This window comes from Aethalodelphis obliquidens, unplaced genomic scaffold (genome assembly GCF_003676395.1).
Source record: "Aethalodelphis obliquidens isolate GAN/ISIS:26980383/991018 unplaced genomic scaffold, ASM367639v1 scaffold2, whole genome shotgun sequence".
In the NCBI taxonomy this organism is placed as follows: Eukaryota; Metazoa; Chordata; class Mammalia; order Artiodactyla; family Delphinidae; genus Aethalodelphis; species Aethalodelphis obliquidens.
Window position 1 is genome coordinate 21,123,753 of NW_020837946.1, and position 23,239 is coordinate 21,146,991.

Here is a 23,239-nt window from a genome sequence, read left to right on the forward strand (position 1 = left end):
TTCCAATGCGGGCGGGCGCAGCAAGGAAGGAGGCAATACGGGAGGCTCCCGAGCTGCAGCCTCTCTTTACCCAGATGCACTGGAGATTTAATTTTAATTAACCGTGAGAGCTATAGCACTGAGGATTGAATTTTTCAAAATAGAGCACAATCCCGCTTTTTGTCTTCCTTCCTTTCCCAAAAGCATCGAAATAACACACACACACACACACTCACACACACACACACACACACACACACACACACGAGGAACAAAGAATCTCACCTACACGTGCCGGGGAGATAGGCAGGCGGACAGTTTGAACGGTAAGGACGTCGCCTTGGGGGAGCGGTTCTGCGCTGGGAGAATAGAGAGCCCCTGAGGCGGCCGCGCGGGGTGGGGCGGGGCTATGGAGAGGGGCGGGGCGACGCGAGGCAGCGCGAGTGGACTGGACGGGGCGGGGCGGGACGGGACGGGGCGGGGCCCGGGCGGTCACGTCGGCGTGAGCCCCATGTCCGGCATATTTATAAGGCGGCGTGGGTGCATTGACTTAACCTGGCCTACGCTTCATCACTCAAATGTCCCGTGGCCGTGAGTTTGCCTGGCAGCAGGCTTGATGCAGCACCAAGTGGCCATCGTCACCGGCGGGGGTACGGGCATCGGAAAGGCCATGGCGACCGAGCTCCTGCATCTAGGTGCGTGAGCAGGCCTCTGGGCTAGGTTACTCAGAGCGAGAGAGCCTTAGAAGCTGGCGGAACCTGGGGTCGGGAGCCAGGGGGCCAGAGGCGGGCTTAGGAGAGCGTGAAGTTGCAAAGCAAAGGAAGTGTAGCTGTGGGTGGAATTTAAACCGCGAGGGAGAGTGGAGAGAGGAGAGTTCTAAGAAAAGTTGTGGAGAAGCGGTGGATGATGAACCACTATTTGTAAACTAAAGGGAAAATTTAGAGCCAAAGATACTGTGTCCGAGGTGGGGATTAAGGAGACGTGTGGAATCATGCTATGGAACTAATTATGGATGTGAATTTAAAATTAATTCTTTCTAGGGAATTCCCTGGCGATCTAGTGGTTAGGACTCAGGGCTTTCCTGCCGGTGGGCCTGGGCTGGATCCCTGGGCGGGGAACTAAGATCCCACAAGCCGTGCTGCTGGGCCAAATAAATAAATAAATTCTATTTATTGCCTAATGAATGATTAGGAAACATGGGAAGACTTCATTTAACTGGAAAAGGTAAAAGTCTCCCATCATATAATCTTCTCGAATCTCTTGTAATAGTTACCTTAACTTGGGTGAAGGGAGGACTTGATAAGCAATAAACAAGGAAAGAAACCACAAAAGGGAAAATAGATAAATATGAAGATGTATATCCTCATTGAATTAAAAAATATATGTGAATAAAGTTTGAAGGAACATGAAGAAAAACATTTACAATGTACAACAAATTTATTATATAAAGAGATCTCATAAATAAATAAGGAAAAGATCTAACAACTGATAGAAAGATAGGCTTCTGATATGGGCCAAGCATTTTAAATCAAGAACTAAAAAAAAGCAGTAAGTATATGAAAAAATAGTCAACTTTTTTGGCAATGAAATGCAAAATATAGCAATAAAAAGATGCCACTGGTTTTTTAACAGAATTTTAAAACATTGGGGAAAATGAAAGTGTTGATGAGGAAGTGAGAAGGCAGGCAAGAATGTAAATTATTACAAGCTTTCTAGAGGTCAGTTTGGGAAAAAAAATCCAAAAGTATTAACAGTATTTGTGCTGTATGACCTAGTAATTCCTCTCTCAGGAATTTACTCTTCGGAAATAATCAGGGACAAGCACGGATTTGTGTACAAGAATGTAGTGTTGAATAGTGAAACATGATAAGGGAAAAGACTAAATCAGTAACAATGAAATATGCTGCTATTTAAATATCTTGCTATTGAAGATTTTGTTGTCAAATGCATACCATATAATTGAAAAAAATCAGGATTCTAAACAAAATATAGCATTCCAATTTAATTGTTAATGAAAAATATATATGCAGAAGAAGACTGAAAAGAAGTTTGTAATATTGTTATCAGCAACTACTTTTTCTGGAAATGATTTGAATGATGAGTGGTTAAACTGTACTCATTTTTCAAATTTTTTTAATGAACATGTAAGTTGTCTTTGCTTACCATTGTGTTTCTCATGCCCGGCACAGCATATGAACTTAAAAAAAGTATGTTGAAAAAAAGGAAAAAATACATCTTAATAAGAAAAAAAAAGAAAATTAGCATTTCTTAATCTGACCCTAGTGTAGCTTCATCACCATTACTACCCACTTTACTTCCAACACCAAAACTCTAACCCTGTTCAGGAAAATCCATTAGAAAAGTAGAATCGGTTATCATTTTCTGTGAAGGTCAGATACCAGGCTTCACAGCAGACTGGTCAGATCCTGGTTCAATCTTCCAATGTACTTTAAAAAAAAGTAATGTATTGGAAATGCATTTCCTTCAGTGAAAGAGTATACAACTAATTTTTACTCTGACTTGCTCGGCTTTCTTTTTTTATTCCAGGATTAATGGCTGTTTCCTGAAAATTGTTATAGAAACCTAAATTGGGCAAATAAAATAAAATGTTAGCCAATTCAGTTTCCAGTGAGAAGGCTCCCATTTTTTGGTGTGAATTACAAGTTGGATTTTGAGGCATGCTTTTTAAAAATAAATTTATTTATTTTATTTATTTATTTTTGGCTGCGTTGGGTCTTCGTTAATGCGCGCAGGCTTTCTCTAGTGGTGGCGAGTGGGGGCTACTCTTTGCGCGCTGCAGTGCGTGGTCTTCTCACTGGGTGGCTTCTCTTGTTGTGGAGCATGGGCTCTAGGCATGTGGGCTTAAGTAGTTGTGGCGCGCGGGCTCAGTAGTTGTGGCTCGCGGGCTCTAGAGTGCAGGCTCCGTACCTGTGATGCACAGGCTTAGTTGCTCTGCGGCATGTGGGATATTCCCAGACCAGGGCTCGAACCCGTGCCCCCTGCCTTGGCAGGCGGATTCTTAACCACTGCGCCACCAGGGAAGTCCGAGACATGCTTTTTTGTTTGTTTGTTTTGTTTTTGTTTTTGCTGTACATGGGCCTCTCACTGTTGCGGCCTCTCCCGTTGCGGAGCACAGGCTCCGGACGCGCAGACTCAGCGGCCGTGGCTCATGGGCCCAGCCGCTCCGCGGCATGTTGGATCTTTCCGAACCGGGGCACGAACCTGTGTCCCCTGCATCGGCAGGCGGACTCTCAACCACTGCGCCAGCAGGGAAACCCTCGAGGCATGTTTTTTAAAGTGATGATTGTGTTGTCTTTCACATCCAAATGATTTTGTCCCTTTTCTGAGAGGATGCTGAAAGCCCTAGCTCACAAGGGCAGGATGTAGGGAACAGAATTGAAACCCTCTTCCTCTATTTGACAGATGCTCTTAGACCAGAGGAGTCCTGATTCCATCAAAGAATATTGAACCTAAGACCATTCACATTGAATTCAAGCTAAATCCTTGTCTCTGTCCTCAAGTTAGTCATTCTCTTTCTGTTGACAGTGGGTGAAATGAAAGTAGGAATTGCAAGTGGAAATTGTGAGGCAAGACAGCACTCTTTCTTGCTCTGGTGACTAGGCTCTTATCAACACCAGGGACCTAAAAGGCGCTTACATGTAGCACTCTGAGTTGAAGATTGAAAGGAATCAGTATCAGCCCAAGCAGAAAAGCAATATATTTGGCTACAAATGCCTCTGATGTGGAAATAACTCATTATTTGCTAGTTACTTCTGTACCTTGTTCTAAGTAAGTTTATCAAGCTTTCTGAATTTCTCTAGCAACTCATATAAACAGCAAAAAAAGTCCATCTAAATCATTTAGCGTAAGGGTGAGGAGAAGGATATCGTCTAATAATTTTCTAGTTTATTATAAAATAAGAGCATTGCAATAAATTCAGGTAGTATGGAAGTATATAAAAGAAAAAAATGAGCTTTCCCATTCTGCCCATCTCCTAAATCCCGTTCCTGGTGATTTTCTATGAGTCACCCACATGCACACATATACACTTGTGTGTATTTTGTTATTTACAAAACTGTGACTGTAGTATTCTTACTGTTCTGTAATTTTTTCTTTCCATGCTAGTGCATATAGTAGTACTTCATTCTTCTCAAAGTTATATAGTATTCTATTGTATGGATATGTAACAACTTATTTAACCATTCCTTTAATGGAAATTTAGGTTTCTAGTTCTACCCAGCACTGCAGCATTCCGCCTTGTAATACTTTTGCCCCCTGGTTCAAGTTTATATAGCAGTTAAAATAAATAGCCTTTTAAAGTTGTGTCCCAGTATAGCTCTGCTAATATTAGATAACTTTCCTGAAGCCTTCAGGGTTCAGATAGTAATTAGTGATAATTTAGTAAACTTCTAATTCGATAATTCCTGTGAATAATCCTATTTATATTTTCATTATATCTCTTATTTGAGGCCTTGGACAAAGTCAGGCATTAATCACCTTAGTATTCTTGAGGATTTTTTTTTTTTAATGAGGCTTAACTTCTTAATGTGGATTCAGGAAGAGTTGTAGATGTCAGATTTCCATGCCTTGTCAGCCTGTGCTCTGCTCTGGGAACTAGAGCAGTTAATGCCCATCTTTAAGGCAAAAAGATCAGAGAAAAGAAGGTGATGGGCAGAGGCAGTGGCTAATCCAGGGGAACTTGTTTCTCCTTTCCGTTCTGTTATTGAGATTAGCTATTCCTCCTAATTCAGGGAAACCTGGCTGAGCGTTGGACCTGGGCTAGAAATGTGTATTTCAATTCTTTCCCCACCTGGGAGTAGAAGCTTCCTCCTGGAAACAGAAGAAGAAAGGAATAACGGTTCTCCTAACAGTATAATATATGCTTTGTTGAAAATTATACATCAATTTTTAAAAATAAATTTATTTATTTATTTTTGGCTGCGTTTGGTCTTCGTTGCTGCGCACTTCTCTGGTTGTGGCGAGGGGGCTACTCTTCGTTGAGGTGCATGGGCTCCTCATTGCGGTGGCTTCTCTTGTGCGGAGCACAGGCTCTAGGCACGTGGGCCTCAGTAGTTGTGGCATGCCAGTTCAGTAGTTGTGGCTGACGGACTCTAGAGCTCAGGCTCAGTAGTTGTGGCACATGGGCTTAGTTGCTCCATGGCATGTGGAATCTTCCCAGACCAGGGCTTGAACCTGTGTCCCCTGCATTGGCAGGTGGAGTCTTAACCACTGCACCACCAGGAAAGTCCTATACATCAATTTTGATAAGTTGAATTCTATTTTAAAGTTAGTCTTGTCTTGCAAGGAATTCATGGTGAATCTTTTTAATATTTGCTTTATAAAGCTCTCAGATTGCCTATCAGAATTTCCAAAAGTTGTCTGCATTTGTAACTCACTAAATTATAACCTAATCTTGAAAAATAGTTTTTTAAAGTGCCTTATTTTAACATGCAGAAGCTACCTCATCACGTACAACTAGAAAGGTTGTGGTCAAACAGAGAGCCATTTTACTCTTTACCTTTCTAAGTGTCATTTATTCCATACATGAATATTGAATGTGGACTGTTTGTGAGTGTAATAATTACACTGACAGGGTCCCAGTCCTCCAGGAGATGATAGTGAGTCGGGGGAGACTTAATTATCATACAATACTGGTTTAAATGCTGTATTAGAGTGAGGTCAGGGATATGGGAGCATGTAGAAGGAGCTGCCAATCTGGGCTCAGTGAGGGAGAGGAAGGAGGGTCGTCAACATAGTTGTGATTATCAATATAGTTCGCTTTAAATCTGCCATATACATCTGGGCTTCCCAGAGGTGGTGAGGCTCTTCCCTCTCTGTTTCAAGGCTGTCTTGGCACGTATTTCTGCTTTTTATATTTGTACATGAAAAGAAGGAAGCATTCTCTAGGATAAACTAACATGTGAGGCAACAATGAGCAATAAGGTTCAGCATTACTTAGTAAGATAAATGAATAGTCCAGTGTCTCATAGCTTAATATTTTTACTTAAGGAAAGCACTGGTGGAGTGTCAGCATTCCCAGGGGTAGCTCTTCCTTTTATAACTCCATTTACGCACAATTCTAATTTCACTTTCAGTGTGACCAATTTTTATTTGTTGCACTTTCATCTTTGTTGGCCAGTCTCTCCTTCAGTCATTGGTTTTTGTAAAATGTCACATGGGTTTATCATTGGGAGACAAGGAGGCAACACAACTGCATTCTTTGCCGTCTGTACACGAATTGAAGAACAGATGCACAGTGGCCAATCACTTACAGACAGTGAAAGAAGTGAAACAATTAGTCACTGACAGTGACGTGCATCTGTTATTCGCATGCTGGTCTGTGGATTTGTACTGGTGGTACAGTTTATATTTTATGCAATTACTCACAGTTAATCTGCCATGGTAACTGGAATCTGAACAGTGTTGTTGGGGGTCTGGTGTTATTTAAACTAAGGTAACTGAAATTAGTGTGTATTAGAGCCGAGCAAAACAAGGACTGCGGATACTTCTACTTCACCCTTCCTGGACATTGTGTAACAATTAAATGCTCATACATTTTATTTCTACATATGTTATAAAGCCTACAATACACTGGTATCATTTTTACTTTAAACAATCACTACCTTTTAGAGAGATTGAATAGAAATAAGAAAAGACTTCATATTTACTTTATTTACTCACATAATTACCATTTCCAGTTCTCTTTCTTCTTTTGTAGATTTAGATTTTCATCTGGTATCATTGTCCTTCTGTTTGAAGACCTTCCTTTAATCTTTTTGTAGTGCAAGTCTACTTTAATGAATTCTTCTGGATATCATATGTGTGAATAAGTCTTTAATTTGCCATTACTTTTTTTTTTTTTTTTGCTGTACGCGAGCCTCTCACTGTTGTGGCCTCTCCCGTTGCGGAGCACAGGCTCTGGATGCGCAGGCTCAATGGCCGTGGCTCACAGGCCCAGCCGCCCCGCAGTATGTGGGATCTTCCTGGACCGGGGCACGAACCCACGTTCCCTGCATCGGCAGGCAGACTCTCAACCACTGAGCCACCAGGGAAGCCCTGCCATTACTTTTGAAAGCTATTTTCACTGGGTAAGAGTTCTAGGTTCCAAAACTCCCACCGCCACCCACATCTCCAGTACTTTCAAGATATTCCACTATCTTCTGGCTTGCATTGTTTCTGAAAAGAAGTGTTCTGTCTTCCTTGTCTTTTTTGTGTTCTTTTCCTCTGACTGCTTTTAATATTTTCCTCTTTATCATTGGTTTATTTAATTATGTCATCAGTGCCATTCCTGGACCTGTTTTTATTAATTTGCTTTTCTCCTCATTCTGGGTTGTATTTCCCTGCTCCTTTGTATGCCTTGTGGCTTTTTGTTGGATGCCAGACATTTGAATTTTACCTTGTTGCAGGCTAGTTTTTTTTGTATTCTTATAAATATTGCTGAACTTTGTTCTGTGATGCAATTAAGTTACTTGGAAACAGTTTGAAAATTTTTAGAGCTTGGGAACAATCTTTCCCCAGCCTCAGATTGTTTCCTTACTCGTATGTACTGATCAGTGCTCAGCTGAAGATCTGAGGGAACTCTACGGATCTCTGGAGTTCTCCCCCTGTGTACCTCCTTTCTCTCTGTGCCCTGTGTAATCTAGCTGTCTTGGCCTCCCTGGACTCCCAACTTCATCTCTTCTACCCAGGAGACTGCTGGGCTCTGAATGGGTTCCTCCTCCCTATGTTGCAGCCTGAAGACTCTCTCTAGGCAGCAATCTGGAATAATAATAGGGCTCACATTGTTTGTGTTCACTCTCTGGGATCACTAGCCTGTGCTACTTGATATCCAGTGCCTGGAAATCATTATTGCGTATATTTTGTTCAGTTTTTTAGTTGTTTTGGGCTGGAGGGTAAGTTCAGTTCCTATTACTCCATCTTGACCATATGCAGGAGTCCTAATTCATCTGTTTTTACAAGAACACATGAAACATTTTCTAAACATTATTACTTTCAGAACTTGGACAACCAGTGAAAACATATTTAGTTGTTCTTTGGCTGTTGTCTCCTCAGGGTTTAATGTGGTCATTGCATCCCGTGAGTCTGATAGATTAAAATCTGCCGCAGATGAACTGAAGGCCTGTCTGCCTCCTACCAGCCAGGCTCAAGTCACTCCCATAAAATGCAACATCTGTAATGACAAGGAGGTAAAGCAAATCTATCTTTGTTTTTTTTAATTTTATTGTAGTATAGTTGATTTACGACGTTGTGTTTAATTTCTGCTGTCAGCAAAGTGACAGTTATACAGATATATATTCTTTTTCATTTTCTTTTCCATTACGGTTTATCACAGGATATTGAATATAGTTCCCTGTGCTATACAGTAGGACCTTGTTGTTTATCCATTCTATATGTAATAGCTTGCATCTGCTAATCCCAAACTCCCAATCCTTCCCTCCCCCTTGGCAGCTACAAATCTGTTCTCTATATCTGTGAGTCTGTTTTTGTTTCATAGATATATTGATTTGTGTTTTATTTTAGATTCCACATATATGTGATGTCATATGGTATTTGTCTTTCTCTTTCTTAGTTCACTTAGTATGATAATCTCTAGATCCATCCATGTTGCTGCAAATGGCATTATTTCATTCTTTTTTTTTTTTTTTTTTTTGCGGTATGCGGGCCTCTCACTGTTGTGGCCTCTCCCATTGCAGAGCACAGGCTCCGTACGCGCAGGCTCAGCGGCCATGGCTCACGGGCCCAGCTGCTCCACGGCATGTGGGATCTTCCCGGACCGGGGCATGAACCCGTGTCCCCTGCATCAGCAGGCGGACTCTCAACCACTGTGCCACCAGGGAAGCCCCTATTTCATTCTTTTTAATGGCTGAGTATTATTCCATTGTGTGTGTGTGTGTGTGTGTGTGTATCACGTCTTTATCCATTCATCTGTTGATGGATATTCAGGTTGTTTCAGTGTCTTGCTATTGTAATACTGTTGCTTTGAACATTGGGGTGCATGTATCTTTTCAAATTATAGTTTTGTCTGGGTATATGGCCAGCAGTGCAGGAGTGGGATTTCTGGATCATAGGGCAACTCTAGTTTTAGTTTTTTGAGGAATGCAAATCTATCTTACTTATTCATTCATTTTAATTTATAGTAGTTGTCCCTAAACCTGACTGTGCTTTAAGTTTTCCCATAGTAGCTATCTTAGATGAGGTTCACTAGAAGCAGAGCCTGTGAAGGAGATTCTTGAGCTAATGATCTATATTGAGTGAGTGGCCTCTGGCGAAAGAGAGGAAGGGAAGAAATGTAGGGAAGCTAAGCAAGGACAGTTTCATCTGGAGACTACCTTTTGTGCCTTTTGCCCTTTAACTCATTTTGTAATGTCTGTTTCATCACTATCCATTATTCTGTGTTGGTAGCTTACAAATTAAAACAATGGAGGGGTGATCCAGGTCCTTGGATAAATCTTGTCATTAAAATTCCAAATTTAGCTTTATGATCTGTGGGTTTCGGATACTGGTAAATTATTCACTGATATAGGATTTTCAGGTTTATTCATTGTGACTACCTCTCCGTTTACTGTGGTTCTCAGAGTTACTATTCACTGTGAGACACTGCAAGCTCTGCTACTCTACTAAAGCAGGCAATAAAGTCCAAGTAGCAAGTTAGGTTATTAACCAGTTCACTTTTAACATTTTATTTATTTATTTATTGAAGTGCAGTTGATGTACAATTTATATGTTACAGGTGTATAATATAGTGATTCACAATTTTTAAAAGTTATACTCCATTTATAGTTATCATAAAATATTTGCCATATTCCCCATGTTGTATAATATATTCTTGTAGCTTATTTTATACCTCATAGTTTGTACTTCTTAATCTCCTACCCTTCACTGCCCCTCCCTTCTTCCCTCTCCACATTGGTAACCACTAGTTTGGGCTCTATGTCTGTGAATCTGCTTATTTTTTGTTATATTCACTAATTCATTGTATTTTTTAGATTCCACATATAAGTGCTATCATACAGTATTTGTCTTTCTCTGTCTGTAACCAGTTCACTTTATTTATTTATTTATTTTTGTGGTACGCGGGCCTCTCATTGTTGTGGCCTCTCCCGTTGCGGAGCACAGGCTCCGGATGCGCAGGCTCAGCGGCCACGGCTCACGGGCCCAGCCGCTCCGCGGCACGTGGGATCTTCCCGGACCGGGGCACGAACCCGTGTCCCCTGCATCGGCAGGCGGACTCTCAACCACTGCGCCACCAGGGAAGCCCACCAGTTCACTTTTAATGTTTTTCTTTAGGCGAATAATTTGGTCAAAGCCACCTTAGACTTTTATGGTCAGGTCAGTTTCTTGGTAAACAATGGAGGAGGCCAGTTCTTCTCTCCTTCTGAACACATCAGTTCAAAGGGGTGGAATGCTGTGATTGAAACCAACCTGATGGGCACCTTCTACATGTGCGAAGCAGGCAAGTGTGATCCATCATCCAGGAAGTCCAAGTGCCTTTATGTAAAGGTCATAGAGGATCCTGAAAGAGCAATTGTTATGGGCTCAGAAGCTCCATGTCATAAACACTTACTGCCCTGATTTAACTTACATACAACATAGCAATGCAAATTGCTGCATTTCTGGATAGTAATTCGGCAACATTTATAAAATACAAATATTGTTTGATCTGTCACTTTTATTTCTAGGAAGTTATCATGTAAAAATTATTCAGAATTTGTGCAAAGATATTGCTACAAAGTGCTTCATAACATAAAGGAAGACTCCACACTTATTTTGGTTTTAAGAAATGAATCTGTTAAATCTATTACAAGGACCTATTAATTAATTCAGTGAAATCTTCAGGGAGAATACAAGTCCACATTTTTTATGACCAATAATTAGCACACATGCATAGTCTTTAGATTAAAGCTTATGTTTCATAGGTGGTAATACTCAACCCTGAAGTTGGGTAACTGAAGAGTTCCCTTACAAACTATCCAAGACATTTTTATGCTGAAATGTGGAACGAGTATAATTCTGAACCACAGGGTTGTCACCCTAACATGGGTTAGGCTTTATATTCTTTTCTTTTTTTTTTGCGGTACGCGGCCCTCTCACTATTGTGGCCTCTCCCGCTGTGGAGCACAGGCTCTGGACGCGCAGGCTCAATGGCCATGGCTCACGGGCCCAGCCGCTCCGCGGCATGTGGGATCTTCCCAGACTGGGGCACGAACCCATGTCCCCTGCATCAGCAGGTGGACTCTCAACCAGTGCGCCACCAGGGAAGCCCCATGGCTTTATATTCTTAGTATCTCTAAATCAAAGGTCTTACAGACACTTCCAGCCTCATCTTTATTCAACTGGTCGTATACAGTTCTGTATTAATTGTGATACAGGATGAGCTGCTGAAGTGTAGAGATCCATAAAAAAGAGGAGCTTGAATAAGATAGTTGACTTCTCCCTCACATAAAAACTCAAGGTATATAGTCCAGGGATAGTATGGTAGTTCCATAATCATTAGGGAATAAGGATCCTACTTCTTGCTTTACTATCTTTGACATATGGTTTCCATCCCATGGTCCAAAATGGCTGCTCCAGTTCCTGTCATTGTAACTGCATTCCAGACAGTAGGAATGAGGAAAAATGTAATACTCACTCTTTCTTTTTAATAGCACCATCTGGAAGTGGCACCATTACATTCACTGACATTTATCATCAGCTAGGACTCAGTTAAACGATCATACCTACCTATAAGGGATACTGGGAAATAGAATCTTTAGGTGAGTAGCTATGTGCCTAAGTACAAATTCAATTTCTATGTAAGAAGAGGAGAATGAGTGTTAGGAGGTAGCTTGTAGTCTCTAACCCACCCTTCATAGCTCAGCACTTCAACACCTTCCAGCACTCAAGTCAACAGTCTCTTACCAACCTGAGGTTCCTTGCCAACAGCCATTAATTAGAAATCTGCAGAGTCTAGATTCAGTTACGATTTTTATTAGCCAGAATTGAATTAAAGAATACAGGGCCTCTAGTTTTTGTTTTGTTTTGTTTTACTTTAAACAATGGGACTTAGCTTTTGGTTTTGAAAACAAGGAATATGAAACATACATTTTTCTGTACCATAATAATAACAGTGAAAAACTGAAAACCATTTAAATATCCTAGCGTAAAATATTAGTTGAGTGAAGTTTTATACATCTACAGGAAAGAGTACTATGCAGCCACTAAAAATATAGGTATAAAAATATACTTCTCAATATGAAAAGATATTCCCAGACATCGAGTGAAAAGCAGGTTATAAAACATTCTATCCAGCATGATCACATTTCTGCAAAAAACAGTATATACTTATATATGGCTGTATATGAATAGACATAATTCTGAAGGAGTTTATACCAAAATACTGACATATTATCTCTGGGAGGTAAAATTACATATTATTTTCATCTTTTTGCATATTTGCTTTTTCTAGTTTTTCTAAAATGAACATGTATTTTTTAGGTAATTAAAATGATTTAAGTCATGACTGCCCTGAAGTTCCAGGTTTTTCAACTTGTACTCTTTGACACAATATGCTATTGTTAAAGACTTGTGGGAACATCCACATATAAATTACTGGTGAATTTAGACTTTCCTATAGCCTTTAATTATTCATTTTACTAATATAGGAATTTCTTTCTCCCAGTTTATTTTTGGAAACCTCTTGAATGTGTGAAAAAGTTAAAGAAATAATACAATGAACTCCTATTAGGCATACCTCGTTTTATTATGTTTTGCTTTGTTGCACATCGAGCAAGTCTGCCAGCACTGTTTTTCTAACAACATTTGCTTACTTTGTGTCTCTGTGTCATATTTAGGTAATTATCGCAATATTTCAAATTTTTATTATATTTGTTATGATGATTTGTGGTCAGTGATCTTTGATGTTACTATTGCAAAAAGATTACGACTTGCTGAAACTCAAATGATGGTTAGCACTTTTTAGCAATAAAATATTTTAAAATTAAGGTTGTACATTATTTTTTTATACATAATGCTATCGCACATTTAATAGACTATAGTTTAGTGTAAACATAATTTTTATATGCACTGGGAAACAAAAAAATTTTCTTAATTCACTGTATTGCGATATTGCTGTATTGTGGTGGTCTGGAACTGAACCTGCCGAAATCTCCAAGCTGTGTCTGTATACCTTTCATTCAGATTCACCAAGTGCTAACATTTTGCTTCATTTGCATTCTCTCTCTGTGTCTTTCCCCCCTCTCTTCCTCCCTCCCATCTCTGGAGCTCGTTTAGGCAGTGCTCTGAATCCCCTCTCCTCACGCACCCCGAAACAATTGTCTTCTTGCCTCTTCGGCAGGTGCAGATTTTTCCAGACTCCCTCCCGGCCAGCTGTGGCGCACTAGCCCCTTCAGGCTGTGTTCACGCCGCCAACCCCAGTCCTCTCCCTGCGCTCCGACCTCCCTCCGAAGCCCTAGCCTCAGCTCCCAGCCCCCGCCCGTCCCGGTGCGCGAGCAGACAAGCCTCTCGGGCTGGTGAGTGCTGGTAGGCACAGGTCCTCTGTGCGGGAATCTCTCCGCTTTGCCCGCCGAACCCCTGTGGCTGTGCTCTCCTCTGCGGCCCCGAAGCTACCCACCTCCGCCGCCCGCAGTCTCCGCCCGCGAAGGGGCTCCTAGTGTGTGGAAACCTTTCCTCCTTCACAGCTCCCTCCCACTGGTGCAGGTCCCGTCCCTATTCTTTTGTGTCTGTTTTTTCTTTTTTCTTTTGCCCTACCCAGGTACATGGGGAGTTTCTTGCCTTTTGGGAAGTCTGAGGTCTTCTGCCAGCATTCAGTAGGTGTTCTGTAGGAGTTGTTCCACATGTAGATGTATTTCTGATGTATTTGTGGGGAGGAAGGTGATCTCTACGTCTTACTTCTCCGCCATCTTGAAGGTCCCCCCCTCCCCGAAAGTCCCACTTCTATGTTTTTTAGCTGATACTGTTCCATAAAAAGACTTTTAGTTACACCACAACCATCACTTCTCCCTATATATGTTATTACTATTAACTTTTTTAGTATACCACTATGGAATCAAGGATTTCTTTTCAAATTCATTGTTTCAAATGCACACATTGTCTCACATTTAATAGAAATTTGTGTTTCTATGTTTCGCTATTACAAATAATTCTGTGATGAATAACATTGTAAATATTTGTTTCATATTTGTGGAGGTATATATTTAGGGTATATCCGGGAAGTTGGACCGCTGGGTGAAGAGTAAATGCATCCTGTTAGGCATTTGCAAGTTTCTTTGTTTTTCGGCTGCGCTGCGTGACATGTGGGATCTTAGTTCCCCAACCAGGGATGGAACCCATGCCCCCTGCACTGGGAGTGTGGAGTCTTAACCACTGGACTGCTGGGGAGGTCCCTGCAAGTTTCTTTGCATTTTGCACTCCATCGTCAATGAATGAGAATGCCTGTTCCTCACAGCCTCACCAAAAATGTGTCTTGTCAATTTCTGGACAACTCTGATGGGCAAGAAATGATATCCCAGTGCAGCATCTTTTCATTTGTTGAAAGGCTACCTGTATATCTCTTGTGTGTGTGTGTTTGAATTGTGTTGCTGTCTTTGCACGTGTTTCTCTGGGGTTCTGATCATTTTCTGACATTGTCAGTGTCGTCTAAGAATAGTCCAGTTTCCATTACAATCTGTGCGGAGGAGCTTAGACTGACCTGCTGATCTTTTGGGTCATTGTCAATAATTACAAGGGCAAGAGATGGGCCAAAAAGCAACTCATATCTCCCATGGAGAGAGAATTCATGGCCCAAATGCCTATCAGTGAGTGAATGAATAAACAGATCATGGTATATATGTATAATGTGCTACTCAGAAATGAAAAGGAGTGAACTGTTGATTCATGCAGCAATGTGGATAAATCTGAAAATAATTATTCTGAGTGAAAGAAGCCAGATAGAAAAGAGCATGTATGTATGATTTCATTTATATGTTTAAGTCCTAGAAGCATTGAAAAAAAATTGTTAGTGCTAGATTCACTGAGAGTTAGATATTATTCTGCCTCCTATTCATAACTTACAGGAAGAAAATGAAGCAGTGTGACAGCCTTTAGGGTGGTTTATCACTCATAATCTCTTCCTTCACACAGTGTAAGACATTTCAAATCATATCTGATACACAAATAAGGCCTTAGTATTTCAGAAGATTTTCTCAGTGAAAGAATGGCTGTGAGACGTTATTCAGATGGCAAAATGAAGTCTCATGGAACTCCTAGTCTAGATAAATGCCCTTCCTTCTCTTCTGGGCTTTTGCTTCAGAAAAGTGGCTGGAACAATGCCTCATGCGACATAGTCACCATCCTGCCGCTGAATCGTCCACCATCTGTTCTGTTTTGATGGGGGTCACTTTTTTCTCCTGGAAGGGGAGTTTTTACAGACCTCGTGGTCCATTCAGGCATCTCATCCACCTGGACCTCCCAGTAATGCTAGCCGGAATCAAATCCTTCAGAACCCAGGACTACTGGATAAGCCGTAAATCTCTCTGGATAAACTCTCTGCTTTTTCCTCACAAATGTCCCCAATTTTTTTTTAATCCTCAGAGACAGAGAGATTAGGATGTGCTGTTTCAAGATCCAGAGTAACTTTCAGTTTCTGTGTAATTCTCTGCAGTGCCAAATACTGCAGAGGAAGGCCGTCTCCTTCCTTCCTTATGGAACGAACAGAGAGCTGGGTGCTTCAGGCTTTCACACCTGTCATGGGTGGTCTCGACATCTGGCAGCACTTTCCCTTCTGACATCACACTCTTCTCTGCCAACTTCTTTAGTAGATCTTTGAGTGTGGAGATGTAGTCTGAAAATGTTATTGTGTCTGCATTGAGTTTGTATTAAATGTCCTTCTCGGCTAACCTTGAGAACTGTGTAGGGGAGGATAAATAATTTTCCCTCTGCCCTTCTGAGCTCTTAGCTGAGACTCCTGTAATAAAAGACAGATGAACAGGAGAAAAACAAATGGAAGTTTATTCACACGTATACCTCATGTATACATGGGAGGTACCCAGGGAAAAATGAGCAACTGCCTGTCGTGGCTTCCAATTCAGGATTAAGTACTATCTTAATAGGGAAAGGGGAGAGGGGATATAGGCCTCTTGGGGTGGGGAGTATATGATTTTTAGGAAAGATGAATGGGTCCTTTGAAGAACGGATGAGAGGTATGAGAGTTGGTGACAAAGTTTGTCCGCATGTGGTGTCGACATCTAGTCTCCCGTCATGTGACAACAGTCAGCCTTCCCTGGTTGATGAGACTCCCAGGGAGGGGATTTATGGCACTGCGTTCCTTTTAGCCGATGAGGGGGGTTCAGAGAAAGCCTCTCTCTGCATTTGCTGTGTTTCAAGTGCCCACAGCTGAAAATAATCAATATATCATCGCAGTAGCACATTCGGGTGGCATCCCACTCCGTTCAACGGCCTCTCGCTCACATTCAACAAACTGGTCCAGGTGCTCAAATTCAGAGAGTAATTTCTGTCTCTGATTTTCCAACTCCCTCTCTCTCCCCCTCCCTCCATCCCCCCCCACCCCAATCCTAGTAGTTTTCTTTCTTGGGTGGCTGTTTCTGAACACCTGCCACTTTCTTCTTCAGGGGCTCTAGGTCACTGCTGAGCCTTTTCCTATGATGAGAGGCAGGACCTCATATGGTGGCCCTGGTGGTCAGGGGATGAGTGCAAGGGGACAAACACCTCTAGGTTCTCCTCACAGAAACTTGCCCAAACTCGACTATGTTTCCTGCATATGCTCATCTGTTCTGCCCCCGCCTCTTGCTCCTGGTGATGTGAAGCTGTGTGTTCACCGTCGTGTCATCCTGTCCAGCTGGGCATTACTCCAGAAGGGCCCCTGCTAGCATTGGTGGCAAGCAAGGAAACCTGTCCTATAAATCCACCCGGGACTGTTGGATGCAGAGTGGCGCAAGTGGTGGCCACGTTTGATGGTGATGAGGTTGCCCAGGTAATTCTGGCAGATGGAGCGGTTGGTTTCTGCCTGGAGTCCTGCCAGGGCTTTTGCAGCCAACATGGGGACTGAGGGGGACTTTCTTCAGGAACGTGGGGCTATGGAGGTACTCTCTAGTGAGGAGTGGGTACACCCCCAGATCTCACATACTTGGTTCTGAGGACCTTTTAATTAGAAATTCTAAGCCATAGTATGTCTATACCTTTTTGCACCATATGGATACAGACCTAAGTATTTGAACCTCTTCTCTGGAAACATACTAAAATTAATTTAAATTTTTTTATGTCTAGAAATTCTGTTGATACTATTGCTAGCCTGAAGTATGAATTTCATATCCCTTATTATCTAAAATTGATTAAAAAAATAACCACACTTGTAACCCTCAAAATTACCAGTTTGTTTTCTTCCGTAATTAGAAGTTCTTCAAAATATTCCTCTTATGCACATGATGGTTTGGGGGATCTTATGTGGGCCTTGACTTACGTGAGATTTGTTTGACTATCAGATAGTTGTGGTTTTGCTTTAATATTGAAGGACCTGGTTCTTTCTTATGGTTCAGACAGGGACTCATAACAAGAACATTGTTGTGGGACTCTGACAGGTCATTGGTACACCTATCAATTTAGTTAAGGGAGACATACTCAACAGAAGCTGATTGTCATGTTTGTATTTTGTCTTTTAAAGGCATAGTGGAGCTGCCAGAGAAGGTGTTTACAACTTCACCAAATCCTTAGTGGTGGAATGGGCCAGCAGTGGAATAAGGATCAATTGTGTTGCCCCTGTAGGTAAATGTTCAATATGAAAGCTGTTGACAAATTGTGTTCTTCTGATTCCATTTGTGTTGTTGATAGAGGTATTTGTTAATATGCATGTACACTAGAAAAGATTGGCTTTTAAAAATAGATAAAACCAGAAAGAAGTATTCTTTGATTTACAACCAGATTGTCAAGGTTAAGTTAAGCCAATGATTCTCACTCCTGGCTGTGTATTAGAATCATCTGTGAAATAAAAAAATAGTGGTATATAAGCTTGACTCCAAACTATGGAATCCAGGTGTTGGTATTTTTTTAAGCTGATTCAATTGCACAGAGAAGGAAATTCAAGTTCACCGTGAAGGGTGAGAATCGCTGCCTTAAAGAATGAATTTTTCTAGATTATCTTGTTATTTCTTGGTATATCATTAATGCTTTATTAGGAGAGAGAGAAACTTAAAGTCAAAGTTCTAGGAAGGAATTTCCAGTTGAAGATCAACTATAAGTCAAGGGGAAATTTCTCTGAAACATAATGTAAATGATAGGGAGGGCTTCCCTGGTGGTGCAGTGGTTGAGAGTCCGCCTGCCAATGCAGGGGATACGGGTTCGTGCCCCAGTCCGGGAAGAGCCCACATGCCGTGGAGCAGCTGGGCCCGTGAGCCATGGCCGCTGAGCCTGCGCATCCGGAGCCTGTGCTCCGCAACGGGAGAGGCCACAGCAGTGAGAGGCCCGTGTACCGCAAAAAAAAAAAAAAAAAAAAATGATAGAGAAAAAAATAACAGTTTGTTCAGCTTTAAACACTGTCATATTATGTGAAGTAAGACATACCTTAAGCTTCCTTGGGGATTACATATTGGCCATGTACTCCAAGAGAGATAATAAATGAAACATCTCACACATCCTGCAAAACTCAGCTCAAATTCATTTCTCTGTGATGATTCCTGGTCATTGCTAAGATAGTAATCATCCCTCAATCTGAAACTCTGTAATATCTGGGGGGTATTACCTATGATCTATCTATATAGTATTCATAGATATTGTTATCTATGCTGCTCAGTGGGAACTAAGCATGAACTGACTTGTAGATGTTAGAGAAATCTCATCTCTAACAAATGCAGGTTCCTAGCCAGAAACTTCACATACCTTCAATGCTTTGGGGCTGACATTACCTTATCTACCTTACTCTCAAATATTTATAGAGTAAATTAGATATAGTTCCATTCTGAATGTTGATACTTCGGAATACTGGCCTCCAAATGTGTATTTCTTGATAACCTTTAATGATGTGTTTGTGTTATAAGCACAATACTAAAGTCAGGTTTGTCCTCCACAGATGTTTTTAGGTTTAATGTCTAAACCTTAATACTACTGGAAGATTCCATCCTCTTTATTTATTTATTTTTAAAATTTATTTATTTATTTATTTATTTTTGGCTTCGTTGTGTCTTTGTTGCTGCGTGCGGGCTTTCTCTAGTGGTGGCGAGCAGTGGTTACTCTTCATTGCAGTGCGCGGGCTTCTCATTGTGGTGGCTTCTCTTGTTGCAGAACACCAGCTCTAGGTGTGCGGGCTTCATTGGTTGTGGCTTGCGGGCTCAGTAGTTGTGGCTTGCGGGCTCTAGAGCTCAGGCTCAGTAGTTGTGGTGCACAGGCTTAGTTGCTCTGCGGCATGTGGGATCTTCCCAGACCAGGGATCAAACCCGTTTCCCCTGCATTGGCAGGCGGATTCTTAACCATTGTGCCACTAGGGAAGTCCCAATTCTATCCTCTTAAATAAAAGGTTACAAATTGTTTAATTGGAAACCGGTATATTACCCCAGTATTGTTTGGAGTAATTAATACTGCCAAGTTTCTACATCTTACTCTCATCCCTCCTGTTTCCTCCCCTTCTAATAACCTCTGCTGTATATAATTATAAGCCAGTAATAAATAGCTTTATCCTGTGTTAAACAGTTTTTGAGTAATTTTTTTGGCTTTATAAACCATTGAAAGCTACTGAAAGCTGAATAAGAGAATTCTTAAACAATTAAAATTTATTTGTATTGGATTTAAATTTTTTATTTGTGATTTTTCTCTAGGTAAGAAGCCATGAAAATATTGCATTTTCTAAGTCCTGTTTAACCATAGGCCAGTTTTCCATTGTAAAACATAGAAGCCTTAGTGGGAGGTAAAATAGACTCCCCTGACCCATTGTTCCCAGTTAAGGGCTTCTCTGATCTACTCGTATGATTATGCTTTCAGAAACCAAGTCTTTTATGAAAAAATCTCGAGCTTGGCTGGTTATTATGCGAGGGGAGGTCACAAAGTGAGCATTCAGATAATCCTTTTGAGTAGTGGTTGACTACTTCTTTGACCATTTTGAGAAAAATTAATATTAGAAATGTTAACTTGTGTATTAAACTTAAACAACTTGGTATTGGATGACAGACTGCCTTGTTGTCTTTACAATTAAAATTTAATTTTATGTACTTTATTTTTTCCTGTTTTATTTTAAACATAGGGAATCATTTATTCCCAGACTACTTTTAACAACCATGGTCATTTGGCAAAAGACTTATTTGAAGGGTACTTTTCAGAAAATCCCAGCTAAAAGACTGGGAGGTGATGAGGAGGAGGAGGTGATGTATATATCTAAGGAGGAGGTGGTGATATATCTAACATTGAGGAGGTGATGTATATATCTAACATTGGTTGGAGTTACTTTGTTTTATACTTTGGAGACTGGTAATATTTTGGTGTCCTTTTTAAATAGTCTGGTTGGCTAATAGAGAAGATTGCTCCCATGCTATGAAGCCATTTCCACTGTTCCTTCTGGCTCCCAGGAATCCTATCCTGATGGTGCTTTGAATACTCACAGTAGCATTTATTCAGGAGTGAATTCAGTGTGGATTAAGAGCAGCATGTTTTTATTGTTTCATTGTACTTTTCAGCTACTTTGTTTTATCACGTGGCATTTATGATACACAGAAACGTAAGCAAGTCAGACAATTATGACAAAATGAAGTTCCATACACGATTTCTGTAAGGTGGCCAGTTTTAAGTATGTAAAAATCAATAGCTTTCTTAAATGCCAGCAAGATCAGTCTTAAATTGTAATTTTTTTTAAAAAAAGGAGATCTTTTCCACAATAATAATAAAAACGAAAATACCCGGAGTAAACTTAACTCTAAATTAAAAAGTGTTTATTACTGAAGAACAGAAAAAAAAGACCAGAATAAACACAGACATGTTACATTCCTCAATGGAGAGGCTCAATTTGACTAAAAACAAGTTTCCTTAAATCAGTGTATACATTTAATATATTTTTGGAATTAATATACTGATTCTAAAGTTTGTCTTGAAAAATATTTATGCCAAAACTGCCAAAAATGTTTTGAAAAAGAATAATGAGGGGATATGACCCTCCTGCTACCAAAACATACTATAAAACTATACTTATTTACCACATCGGGGGCTGGTACTAGAAGAGGTTAAAATTAGTGGAATAGAATGGACTCTCGTATCAGTACCATATATATACGGGGAGTTTATAGGAAAAGTAGCATTTCAAATCTGCAAGGAAAGGATAGACCATTCAGCAAAAGTCTTGCAGCAATTGGCTGTTCCTTTAGAAATAGAGCCCCCTATCTCATATCACACGCAAAATGATTTTCAGATATATTTAAGTGCTAAATATAAAAGCAAAGCCATAAAACTCTTAGAGGAAAATGTGTTCTAATTCCTAGAGCTAGCTTTCATTATCAGTTTGATGTATATCTTTCCAAAATTTTACTGTGCATGCTCAAAAATATTTTTATTTACAGACTTTTTTACGGAAGTGGGATTCTACATATGTTTTCTGCCACTCACTATGGATGTAGCATAGTATATTTAATTAGACTCTATTGTTGCACATTGCGATTCTATTTATATTTTTTATACTTCAGTAATTCTGCAGTGAACATCCTTCAATGTAGTCATGCACTCTTGGGTGAGGAGGTAACTTTCTAGAAGCGGAATTCCTGAACTAAAATTGACTTGTATATTAAATTTTAGAAGATACTGTTAAATCCAACATTTGATGAGCGATTTTGAGGAAGGTGCTTGGATTTTTATCCTGAAAACTGAGAGTGATTTTTAAAGACTTTTAATCAAGGGAATGATCTAACTAAATTGTTGTTTTGGAGAGAACACTCCTTCTATTTTATGAACTATATTGCCTATATTTACTGTATTAAAAATTGAAATTGAGAAATTTAAGAAATATTTATGAATTCATTTAAAATCATCTTAATAAAGGCATTACATGCTATGAATAATATTTTTACTGAAAAATAGCTACATTTTAAAATACAAAAGCAAACTTTGTTTTGCATTTGTTTTACACTTTTTACAAATGGCTTAATAGAAAACAGCTGGACTCACATCTGCTTCTGCATTCAGTCTGTTGCAATATGTTGTTTTGGTTAAAGCATGTGAAGCAAATCTGGCTTTGTGCCAGTTGGAGAAGGGAGGAGTATTTCAATAGCCTTTTTGGGTAATTGTGGATATTCTTCTTTGATACTCAACAAGTGGCAATTTCTTTTTTTTTTTTTTTGCGGTACGCGGGCCTCTCACTGTTGTGGCCTCTCTCGTTGCGGAGCACAGGCTCCGGACGCGCAGGCTCAGCAGCTATGGCTCACGGGCCCAGCTGCCCCGCGGCATGTGGGATCCTCCCGGACCGGGGCACGAACCCGTGTCCCCTGCATCGGCAGGCAGACTTTCAACCACTGCGCCACCAGGGAAGCCCCAAGTGGCAGTTTCTTAAAGATTAATTGCAATGTGGAATCTGAAACCATGTCAGTGAACTTTTTTACTCTGTTACATTAAAATTCCTTGGTATTCCTTGCACTTTTACTGGGTCTTTCACCCATAGATGATTTTGTAACATCAGACATTGGTCTTTTGGAAAATATGGGTTCACTGAATTACAGACATCTTCTAAATGTTGACACACAATTCATGATACAGTATCAAAAGTTCACATTTGTTAATATCACCACCAATCTTCTGAAAAATCTTTAAGTACTAGAAAACTGTCAGACTCACAGTGACATGTACAACTTTTCCAAAATTCTAGGTTTCACGTGAAAGCTCAAATCTTGTCATTGACAAAGACTGTCAGTTGTTTTCAGCTGCTTGAAGTGGCAGTCTCGGTTCATTTTTTGAAAAAAATGTCTGCCAAATACCCAAGTGTGAATAACTGTAGCTTGTTAGTCATTCTTTCAAGTAAAAAATGATGTTTTGTGAAAAAAGTGACTAGTTCGGTTCGTAGCTCAAGCACACGTTCTTTTCCCTGAGACAACCTTTATCCTTCCATGTGCAGCACAGGAGCTGAAGGTGTGATTCTCACCTCGTCACACAGGATATTAAAAAGACGTGTACTCAGTAGTTGAGATTAATATGATTAATAATTTTCAGTGCTCATCGAGGACATCTGAAAGTGAAAGAGACTTCCTCCCACCGGGAGTGCTTGCTGGTGACGTATATCATGACTGCTAGTATAATGATCACCACTTCACGT

General features: G+C 40.5%; 1 protein-coding gene across 1 annotated transcript in view; it reads left to right on the forward strand.

Annotated features, from left to right (window-relative positions):
* Window positions 1-574: 574 nt before the first annotated feature.
* Window positions 575-23,239, forward strand: part of PECR (peroxisomal trans-2-enoyl-CoA reductase) — a gene marked incomplete at its 5' end in the record, with an annotated part of 29,406 nt that continues 6,741 nt past the window's right edge. The window contains 6 exon segments of the mRNA XM_027115787.1: window positions 575-674; window positions 8,032-8,165; window positions 10,267-10,550; window positions 17,633-17,729; window positions 20,198-20,239; window positions 20,241-20,298. Coding sequence (XP_026971588.1) covers window positions 575-674; window positions 8,032-8,165; window positions 10,267-10,550; window positions 17,633-17,729; window positions 20,198-20,239; window positions 20,241-20,298 — 715 coding nt within the window.